Raw genomic sequence first — 11,968 nt, 5'->3', positions numbered from 1 at the left:
CGCGTGTATTTCTTTTAACCTTGTAGATCCGACACTAATTTAGATGTACACCAGTTGTGTAGACCTAAGGTTTCTAACATGTTGTATTTTTGTTATTAAGTTTTCCTTTATTGTGAGTTCTTTGTTGTTTCTGTATATGGATTCATATGAGAGGATATGTTGATTTGGTCTTTGATTGGTTAATCTTTGTAGAAGTTTTGATTAACTCTTTTAGAGAGCAGAGTTCATCACCAAAATAACTCTAGTAGTGAACGGAACTAGGAGATACGGTCTCTCCAAACTGTCTATATGTCTCTTTGAGATTTTAGTTGTTCCTTTCTACTCTCTTTTCTAGTTATAGTTGTGGGAAATCTTGGTTGTCTTGAGTATATGAGCAATTGTTTGGTTAATTGTTGTTGCTTTTTTCTTGCCTCTATGTTGATTTGTCCTGGGCCAACATACCATGTGACCATTTGGACTATATACAGTAGTTGTATATGTTTTTTGGTTGATATTTTATGTTCTTACTTGTTCTTATATGATTGTCTGTCATGATGGTCCTATGGATACTCCTTGGTGGTAGTGGTAAAGATAATTCAGTTGATTTTGATGATCCCTTGTATATCATTTGTCGGATAATACAATTACTTCAATCATTACCATGAAACTAACCGGAAATGAAAAGTTGTGTTTATGGTGTAGTTCCATGATTAGCGGTCTTAGGGCTCCTAATAAACTATGAATTATTGATGGTATTCTTATAAAGGAAACAATGAAACCGTTGAACAATCAAAAGTTTTAAAATGGGAATATGATAATGCAATAGTGTGTTCTTGGATTCTTAGGTCTATTTCTGATGGTATAAAAAAAGAAAAAAAAAAAAAGGATATATGATGTTTGATTATTAGTAATAGACTAAAGGTTTGATTATTAATAATGTTATGCTTCTTTTGATTAAAAAATCTCATTTATAGCAAGTTATTTCCTATAATCTTTATATGCAAAATGTTATTTCTCATATATATAAACCATTTATAACAAAGTTATTTTCTATAAATTAATAGTTGGTTGTGATGCATGCTTTTTATGTAAAGGTCGTTGTGTTCATTTCCCATCAATTAGATATATAGAATGTTTGAGTTTATTAAGAAACCCGATCTTAAATCTTGACGACAGTTACTTCAAATTTCAATTTCAATGAGCTTACTTTTTGTTGTTGTCCAAAACCTTAAATATGTTAAGACCAACCCTGAATAATATTGTGTGAGTGTGTAAACATGTTGATCTCTGTTACCCTTTGGTAATTGAAGAATAAAAGTAGACACATGGTAAAGAAGATAAACAATGGTCCTAATGGTGTGATGTGAAGGTAACCATTGAAAACCCACACAAGTGAAGAAATGAAAACAAATGAAATGAAGAGATCTTTTTATACTTGAGATTTCTCCAAGGACAATACAATTAATGAAATATTCTACAAAACACCTATTATAGAGATTTATATGGAATTCTTTTGAGAAGTCTTAGAACATTGTAAAAGGTTCTTGGTTCTTATAGAGGGCTCCGAAATTTTGGGTCAAACTTTACGCTTTAAGCTTTCTAAGAAAAAACTTTACCTATAACGAAAATAAACATCTAATACAATAGATAAATAACAAAACCTTGTTTCATGGCACTCATAGCCTACAAACTTTAGATAAATAACCACATCCTTGGTAAACTTCTAACCCCGGTTGATCTAAATCTGTTTCATTAAAGCATGCACAACGTTTGCTCATTTTACCTGTCAATGCTATTTCTAATGGTCGCTGAACTAGCCTCGGGTATCCATGATCACACCACACCTGCCATACAAAACATAAAAACATAATCAACATCATTTTCTTATTTTTTTTCAAATATCATTTATCCAGACAGACAACAGACAACAGACATAGACATACCTCGGAACCCTCGTCCTGGCTCCACTTGGAATTGCAGCCAGGAACTTTTTCTTCTTCCTTCTTTTGCTTCTCCATTAGTTGTGCGCCTCTTGCTGCCTTTGCTTCCACTCCTTTTAGATATTTTGTGGGGTTTCCTTCACTATCATAATAGCGACCTACTAACTTCCCCACAAATCTGATACAACCAATCAAAGTTATTCAAGGAACTAAAAAAAAGATAATATTTTCTTGCTACAAAATTATTTTATACGGAAACTAACATAGACTTACATGTATGTCCTGGAGTAAAAGTCTCTCCATTCAACTACACTCTTCACCTATATAATGAAGATAGAATGTTAAACTTTATACTAGCATCCAAATATGAATATTATTTTAGGGCAAGAATTAATTAAGAGTTATAATGACAAAAATCTAGGTATTTTTTAAAGAAGCCAACATTAATTACCTCAGTGCTAGATAGACCAACTAAAGTGTCAGTTAGCCCGTCTCCTGTTATATATTAAATGACAAAAATCAAAGTCAATATATGTAAGTTGACCATGATAATTTCTTAAGGAACTTTTGATTTGAATTATACCAAAGTAATTTTTTTTTCTAAAAATGCACGAATTGTAAATGAATTTATTTATTAAAAAAAAAAAAGTGTTTGATAAGGATTGACAAATGGACCTGTGAAGTTTCCGGAAACAAATGCCCTGGAAGCATCTCTGGAATCAAAAAGATATAAGGAACGACCATTAGTATCTACACAAGTATACTATAAAAAAAAATCTTATTAGACTATAGTTCTGATTCATGAAACTATGAAACATTTTAAAAAAAAGTTAGAGATTTGAAAGACCATTTTTATACATTCATTTGAAAATTATAGAGGGAAAAAGACAATACCTTCCAGCAAAGTGACTGTAGCCACCTCCTTTCCCATAATGAGATTTTCCTTTTGTTACATCAAACACCGACCTGATGTTCCACACATAAAAGAAAAAAAAATGAAAAATAACAAATTAAAACCCGTGCTTTCACAATACAAAATGATATAAGACAAACTTAGCACTAGTTGCATGCAATTATCAATGTTTTAGCTTACATTTAAACAATTCAAATCAGTTATATAGTTTTCACCATATAAACTTAATTTTTCTTTCAGATGAAGGTGTCTAACATCATGAACTTAAAAACAAATCATCGGTTAAACAGAAAGAAAGAGTGAAAAAGAAAGTACCCAAGAATTCCAAGAAAGATGGGTAGGCCAATATCAGTTCCATTGTATATAGCAAGATCTTCTACTGTAAACAATCTCTGCATTTAAAAAATAATAATAATAATAATAAATCAATACCATGGTAAGTGATACATAAAAATTAAGTAATTGATAAAGATTATTCAACTACTTCATCACCAAAAAAGTTCATCATAAAAATTCTGATCCAGTTTAATGTTGCTCAAGAAAACTGAATACACAGAAAAAAAATAATAAGGGTAACCATGGAGACGTTTTATAACCACAATGTATCATATTCTTATGAATAAAATCTCAATACCACCAATAATCTGAATCAATAAATAACAATGGTGAAATAGATAATCTTAACTTCGAATTTTGTAAGAAAAACATACGAGTGATACTAAAAGTTAATTCAAATTTCTCAAGAAATACGCAAGGGTATCTTGATATACACAGCATCTGGAAAGTGGGAAGCGGAATCTGGACGAGGAAAGAGAATAAAAAGGGGATAATATACATACTGGGGGTGATGGCGATGCAGGAGGACTATTGGTGAGTGGATAAAAAGCGAAGAGGAGAGATATCAGAGCGATGGTAATGGCGATTCCGACGAAAGATGAAACCCCCATTCTGAAGGGGTTTTGAGTCTTCCCCTTTTCAATTGGAGAACAACTTTAGCTCCGGAACCCCAATTTCCTCCAAAAACTCTCTGCTTTTGATCGGATCTAATTGCAACAAGATCGATTTTTTGGTTCCTTGGAGTACAATTTTGCGATTTGAGCAGCCCAAAAGCGTTGAACAGATTGATAAAGATTTGATGAAAACCATGAATCGCTTCCGAACACCATGGAAGTAGTTGATGTATATGACTATGGTTATAACACTTCAAACAAAGTCAATCTTTTATTAGGAAAAAAAAAAATCTTTTATATCCGTTTTTTTAAACAGCTAATTTTTTAAATAAAATAAATTCTATATATTTTTTGAAGAATAATATAACTGAATCTAAAGACTGATATTTTTTAAACAAATATCTGGTTGAGTTGATTTTGATGTAGATTAACGAAATTGTAAATTATTGAGATGTATATATAAATTATTTATATTAAAATTACAAATAGTATATATTGTTAAAATAAAAATGGGTCGGAAAGATGAGGAAATTCTAAGTTTTAGGACCAAAATTTCATACATGTCCCTCTTAAATTTCAAAATATTATATTTATCCAACTTAATTTTTCAATATCATATTTATTCTTCATAAACCTTCAAAAGATTATATTTATCCAAATTCTTTTTTATAATGTTTTTAATATTATATAATCATTTTTTATACCTTAGAATTATTATAATAATTAAATTTTTTAACCTTATTATCCTTACATCTATGATAATGGAATGTGAACTTCTAAATTGTTGGAATGTCGCCCTCTTGACAAACAAAAAGATTCATCTTCAACCCTCTTTATGGAATGTATATTTTGATTGTTTAGATTTTATTGTTGTTGATTATTATCATGTTGTAGATGGATGATATTTTAGATATTACCAATTGATATTTTGATGTTTAAAAAATACATATACAATATTTTGATATTTAAGAAGAGCATATATGATATTTTGATGTTTAAAAAGGACATATATGATATTTTGAAATTTTATTAATGGTAAATATGATATTTAGAAATTTTATGAAGGGTAAATATGATATTTAGAAATTAAGTTGGGTAAATATGATATTTTGATATTTAAGAAGGGCATATATTAAATTCTCTTAAACTATTATATAAAATATATTTTTTTGGACTAAACTGTACAAATGGTTCATGTGGTTAGCTAAAAATTGTCACTTTGGTCCAAAAAGATTTGGATTAGCACCAGAGGTCCGAACTTTTCATTTTGTTGCGAGTTTGGTCCAATTTGCTTTGAACTTTTTTTATAATGACTATTTTGTCCTTATCTTTTTATTTTCCAATTTTTTTATTTAGTTAAACACTTTTATAATTATGAGAAACATAAAAAATAAAATCTCTCTCTTTCTCTCTCTCTCTCTCTTCTGTATAGTTCATATCTTTTGCCTGGTTTTTCAAATAGAGAAAAATATTACCACCACGACCATTGGTCGGAGATATGAACGCCACCAACACCACCGAACGGTACCACCGATCTTTTACAGTGAGATTGTTCCAGAATATCAGTATAGCTTCCTTATCACTAGGATTGCAAATTAGGGTAATATCCTTCTCATATTCAGTAATAGGGGTACCTGATTCCATATTAGAACAATCCTCCAGCTTAATAATGTTATGAGAAGGGTCAGGAAGCTTAGTTATAACATCATCAACAACTAAAGGGATAGGAATCGATGAACTAGAACCATATTTATCGAATTCGCACTAACTTTCAAACTCAAAAATCGATTTTCTGGGAATTTCACTTATGTATCAAACTTTTTGACAAGTAATGCAGTCGATTTAGGTTGCAAAGGGTCAAAATGATGATTAGAGGCGTCAACATGAAACAATTTTGAGCCATCAATCGATTTTGCACTTATTACCCCTTCCGATGTAAAAACATCGAGATTCAGATATGTAGGATACCTAGGGGTGTCAATTTATGACACGACACGACAAAAATACACGAAACGAAACGAAATCGGGACGAAATCAAACTTCGGATTCGTGTTCTTGTCGTGTTCGTGTCAAGATTAAAAAACACGATGTCGTGTTCGTGTTCATAAATTGACACGATTAAGCATTTGTTTTTCGTGTTTATCGTTTTTGTCGTGTTATATATTTTTAAGTATGAATGAAATACACTAATATTTATGTAATATTATCTTTGTCGTGTCGTTTCGTTTCGTGTTGTCGTGTTTTAATTTGTTCGTTTTCGTGTTAATGAAAAAAATACGACATCGTGTCGTGTCGTGTTCGTGTTATACAAAACCTCGTCGTGTCGTGTAGTGTCAGACAAAAACACGACACGACTTCCCGATTTGACAGCCCTAAGGATACCCTCCGTGAAAACTAACAACAACTAGATTCGTGGAAAGAGGAGAAAAGGGCAGTCAAGACGAGAAGACGAAGGAACTAAAACACCCACCTGAAAGTCAACTACAACTCACCTGAAATCTTCAATGCCAGATTCCCCCTCTTGTATTTCCAACATATTAGGTTTGATTCATTAATTTCCCATCATCAAGAATCTTGGAGAACACGCAAAAGGACTTCATTTATGGGTTTAAGGATGGTTCATCCGAGAGTCAAGATCTTCCTCCTTAAGTCCTCTGATTTTGTTTTTCATCAGAGAATACAAATCAATTTTGATCTTTGTTTTGAGGTATGAGAATGGAGGGGTAGCAAAAGGGAGAGGCTACCTTTTTTCCAGTATGTATGTGTGTGTTTTTTTAGGAAGATGGCGGGTGTTTGTTTGGGGAAGAAGATTGGGATGGTGGAGATATTTTGGCCCGTAAGAGAGAGAGAGAGAGAGAGAGAGGGAGAGAGAGAGAGAGAGAGAGAGAAAGAGATTTTCTTTTTTATTTTTCTCATAATTATAAAAGTGTTTAAATAAATAAATAAAAAATAGAAAAGAAAAAGATAGGGGCAAAATAGTCATTATAAAAAAGTTCAAAGCAAATTGGACCAGACTCGCAACAAAATGAAAAGTTTGGACCTCTGGTGCTAGCCAAAATCTTTTTGGACCAAAGTGACAATTTTCAACTAACCACAGGGACCATTTGTGCAGGTTAGTCTTTTTTTTTTTTTGCTAAATGTAGGGATAAAGAATAAAAAGCTGTGGGCTTAAATTGTAAGCATTCAAAGGTTATAGGACCAAAACTGTTATAAAATGTAATTTTTTTTTATCAAAACTAGAAAAGAAAAGTGATGGGGCAAAACTAAAAATAATGAAAGTTTTAGGGCTTAAATTAAAAACTATGAAAGTTTTTAATATGAAAATTTCCTATAACAATGGAGCTACAACTAAAAATTTTAAAGTATTAGGATAAATAATTAAAAACAATAAAAGTTTTTATGCTAAAGTTGAAAGCAATAAAAGTTACTATTCATAATGTCGCATTAAATGGCAACAATTATATATATTTAATTAGTTTATAACCCGTGGGAACACGGGTTATAAAATTAATTAAACTTTCATAATAAAAAATTATAATTATTAATCAATAATTTTAAATAAATTACTAATTAAGAGATATATCAAAATTTTTAAAGATATTATAACTTTAAATTTAACATATAATTAGAAAATGTAAATTTGAATTTTGAAATGAGTTGCCTAATATATCTACATGTCACATTTCATAATATTAATGAGAAGTTGTATTTAAGTGACACTTGGCAAAAAGAGATTAAAACTATTCATTTATTAGAATAGGGATTATTTATAATTTGATAGATAAAATAGAACAAACTTGTTAATGGAGATGATATAAGACAAAGTGGGTCAACAACCATAGACCAATCTTGGTTTCGGTTGAACCGAGTATTTACCTTTTTTTTATTTCTAAATTATGTTCTTTTTTGTATCAAAATTTAGGTTGTTTTGTTTCCTGAGAAAAAATAATATTACAATTCTTACCCTTTTGCATATGTTGTTTTCCTCTATTATCGTATCCTTATTTTAATAAATGAATAGTTTTAATATCTTTTTGTCAATTATCACTCTAATACAACTTCTCATTAATATTATGACATATGTCATGTAGATATATTAGATAACTCATTTCAAAATTCAAATTTACATTTTCTAATTATATGTTAAATTTGAAGTTATAATAACTTTAAAATTTTGATATATCTCTTAATTAATAATTTATTTAAAATGGCTTATTTAAAATAATTGATTAATAATTACAAATTTTTATTATAAAAGTTTAATAAATTTTATAACCGTTGTTCTCAGAGGTTATAAACTAGTATCTAATCATAGTGTTGTCGTAATTATTACCTTCTCTTTTGTGTTTCATTCAAACTCAAGCCTTTTGAATTTCCTAATGTTCTTACCATAAAAAAAGATTTAAACCCACTTTGTTGTTTGTAGTTGGGTCCCTAATACATGAGCATCAAATATGCAAGGTTTCCAAGTGAAAGAACTATTTGTAATCATTTAAAAAGTCGGGTAATCAAATATGCAAGGTTTCTAAGTGAAAGGCTTATTTGTAATCACTTAGGTGTTGTTTAGTTTTTGAAACAAAACCTCTTCAGACCTCTTATTGTTGTGCGGCGTAGTACACGCGCAGCACTTTTCATCTCGAACTATTTGTTTTTCAAAAGTCTTCGGATTAAAAAATATCTACGCGTGCTCTTCTTGGCGCAACATTTGTTTTGCATCTTCCTACCTCTTCCAACATCTTCTTCTTATTTTCTTGCTAAAATATTGATTATATATTACTGAAATCTTATTTCACATTTTTTTTCGTTTCTTTTTTCTTCTTGTTGGAAAAAAAATATATTGAATAAAAATAATTTGTTGCTAAAATATTTTTATTTTTTGTTAAAATATCATTATTCTTTTGCTAAAATATCATAAATTCTTGTTGAAATGTCATACATTATTAAATTTACGATATTAAAAAACTATTTTAGGATTATAAAATCAATTTATTTTAATTTTTTAATATCTGCAGCAGCATGCAAAGTTAAAAAAACAAACACGCTTCTTATTACAGTCTGCAGCCGTTTAGTCCATCTCTTCTGCTATAGAGGGTTGCAGAGGTGGTCTGCATACATTATGAATTTTTGCTTCAAAAAAACAAACAACACCTTAGAGAATTTTTGCTTCAAAAAAACAAACAACACCTTAGAAAGTCATAGTAATCTTTATATCAAAGTCCTCATCCTTCACATTGAACTCTAAATACTCTTGATAAAGAACTTCTAAATATGATTCTTTTGTGAAGAACATTATACGTACCTTGATACCTATAAGGCCACAATTAATAATCATCTTTCACTTTTTAAATGTCACATCAGTTTTTCCTCACTCTCCATTCACTCATCAAAAGACATGAAATGATCACATTTTCGCTATCTTTAATTTTTCCATTTTAAAAAAAAGTATATATTTTATACAAATATTACACTCGTTTTATAGGTAATTAAAAACCATGAACTTTAATATAGTTTTATAATATTTCTGTGTGTGTGTATATATAATTTAATGAATATTAAAATAACTGAAAATAAAAATAAAAAAGGCTGACCAATCACACGAGGAGAGAAAGTAAGGGTTAATCTCCCCTCAGCCTTTCCCCGCACCCCCTTTCCTGCAGCCTCGATATGGTGTTTCGGGGTGCAGTTCCCTTTCCCACTCCATACCCATCGGTCTAATAAGGTTTGTCTTAATAAAGATCATTCCATGAAACAAAAGGATATAGTGGATTTGATTTATGTAGGATACAAGAACTTTCTTTTTTCCTCCAAATCTATGATGAATCACAACTACCAAAATCGTATTGATTTCATTCAAAATGGCGATAGTGCCTAGTTTGATGGAAATAAAGTCCCTAATATCACTACTACAAAATGGCAAATAAGACCCGCCATATAAAACCATCCAATTTATGGAAAAAAAAATAGGTCTTCTTATGTAAAAACCAGGTGTTTTAAATGTCAGACTTATATGACTCGGCGTGAAAGAAATAACCAGGATTTATGTCATACTTAAATAACCCGGTTTCCGTGTAACAAACAGGACTTTTAAATATATGATTATATGACCCGGTTCCTAGAATACAACTGCGTTCCAGGCTTGCAAGACACAAATTATAAAAGGGTTATAGGACCCGTTTTTAAACAACCGAGTTTTTTGACATACAAGTTACACAAAGAGTAAGGTTATCTCTAGGAGTGTACTTGAGCCAATCTACCGTATATAATATCAAACCTAAACACAAATCATATGGAGTAATAAATTGAAGCTCAAATAAATCCAAACTTTCAAGATTGGATCGAGTGTGCATTAATAAAGAAGAATATATTATTTATTTCATTTGAAGTAAAATACAACTAAATTTTAAAATTCATTTAAATGGAATCAGGAACTTCATAAGGCTTGAGTTTAAAATCCTTTAAAGTTTAAGTAGCAATGAACCAACAAATAGTCAATTAGATTTAAGGGACAATATAATAAGTCTTTGAGCTTCAAACTAGAGATATATGACATTTATGTCATTCAATCCAAACACAGTATATGAGTATAACCTACACTGTCACCATACCAACTTATGTTAAACACATTTATTTATTTTTAGACCATGATCATTCCACAGGTTCAGATGCGACTTCAAACTTATATTTTATTTGTCTAAGAACTCCAACGAGCTTAATGTTTATGGTATCAACTGCACTTGCAGCTGCAAGTAGCAAAATAGAATTTCAATAATCAAGTTAGAAATTCATAACAATGCAGAAATTCAGGAATCAAAAGTTCCTACAACACAGTTCATAAATTTAATTTTTTATCATTTTATAATCCCCACGCCGAATTAAAAATCTACAAATTTAAATGTAGTTGAATCAGTTATGACTATTTTCCACAAAATCCAGTTGAAATTTGAAATGGGATCATAGAACACATAGTTGCAAACACATATAGACCAACAATGGTAGCAATAAGTGCCCTTTTGTAAGGGAAACCAAAAATCTAAGAATCATTAAAAAAAATTAGAACCAAGTTACTTTCATCAGCAATATAAATTATTCAAATTTTTTACTGCTGAATTTCATTTACATATAATCAAAATGAAAACCATGAAATACTTTATATGCGCCAACCAGTATCATCTTGCTCTTTCAATATTAGGGCCACAAAACCTTTTAGACAGAGATGAGGAATTGATAGTGTTTACCCTGCTTCAATTTATCCTTTTCTTGGTATCAGACTAGTTAAAGATTGAACTAATCTGATTGTGGGGTGATGGGAGCAAACCCAAGGAGTTATGTATGTATATATATATTTGGAGGGAATGCAAAGTTCATTTCGGAAATGAAAACCATTCGAGGGAATGATAAATTGGTTTTGGAGGGAAATAAAATAATATAGTTTCTATATAAAAAGTAATATTTAATTATTTATTTTATATATTGAATACAGTATTTTAATTTTAAAATTATTTCTCAAATGTGAGATCGGTGATACTAATTATTTTGTAACTTTATTTAAGTTATTAAATTTTGATATATTTATATTTTAACTATTAAATATATTGTTCCTTTGATGTATGATATGATTTATTTATTTTTGTTGAAATTGACTAAATTATAAAGAATAGGGTAAATTTAAAAAAGATTTTTGAGATTTATTTCAGTTTGCAATTCTAGTCTAAGTTTATTCCCACCATCTATATGGTTTCAAAATATATCATTTTTTGTCATTGCCTTGGTTAAAAGCTCTATTAGACAACCCTCACTTTCCCTACACACATGATCAAACCTATTTTTTCGACATATCCTCAATTTTTGGACTTAAGGCATAAAATTAGATACTCGTCTGTCTTTCCCACTGGCACTATCTTTTTTTTTCTCAAATAGCTAAAAGGTTTTATAAAAAGACAATTAGCAAACAGCTAACAAGAAATTATCAAAGAATTACATAGGAATAGGAAAAAGAGAATTTAAAATCCATGAAACTCTACGGATGCTAATATGTCTATTCAAGTTCACAAACCACGTATAGGAATGATCCACCAATCTATCAAACAACGAATTCTTTCTAACAAACCGGTCACCGAATAAAATTCATTTTCGAAAATTCCACATCAGCCACCACATAACCGTGATGATAGCATCCAAGGTTGCTT

At 30.0% G+C, this 11,968-nt stretch overlaps 1 protein-coding gene across 1 annotated transcript; it reads right to left on the bottom strand.

The window, feature by feature from the left end:
• Positions 1-1,575: 1,575 nt before the first annotated feature.
• Positions 1,576-4,025, bottom strand: LOC111884451 (membrane-associated progesterone-binding protein 4). Its single transcript, XM_023880777.3, has 8 exons — positions 3,672-4,025; positions 3,148-3,224; positions 2,814-2,885; positions 2,595-2,632; positions 2,371-2,414; positions 2,193-2,239; positions 1,923-2,097; positions 1,576-1,823 (listed from the first exon to the last, which is right to left on the bottom strand). Exons 1-8 carry the CDS (start codon positions 3,777-3,779, stop codon positions 1,656-1,658), a joined length of 729 nt encoding a protein of 242 aa, XP_023736545.1. The 5' UTR covers positions 3,780-4,025; the 3' UTR covers positions 1,576-1,655.
• Positions 4,026-11,968: the final 7,943 nt, after the last annotated feature.

The sequence above is a fragment of the Lactuca sativa genome, chromosome 3 (genome assembly GCF_002870075.4).
Source record: "Lactuca sativa cultivar Salinas chromosome 3, Lsat_Salinas_v11, whole genome shotgun sequence".
Lineage (NCBI taxonomy): Eukaryota > Viridiplantae > Streptophyta > Magnoliopsida > Asterales > Asteraceae > Lactuca > Lactuca sativa.
This window is presented reverse-complemented; position numbering and strand designations above follow the sequence as displayed.

Excerpts from the sequence above, each read along its gene's own strand:
- LOC111884451 (XM_023880777.3), bottom strand. The coding sequence starts at position 3,779 with ATGGGGGTTTCATCTTTCGTCGGAATCGCCATTACCATCGCTCTGATA. Across the intron at positions 3,225-3,671 it reads CTGCATCGCCATCACCCCCA|AGATTGTTTACAGTAGAAGA; the intron begins GTATGTATATTA and ends TTTTAAATGCAG. Across the intron at positions 2,633-2,813 it reads TACAGTCACTTTGCTGGAAG|AGATGCTTCCAGGGCATTTG; the intron begins GTATTGTCTTTT and ends TTTTGATTCCAG.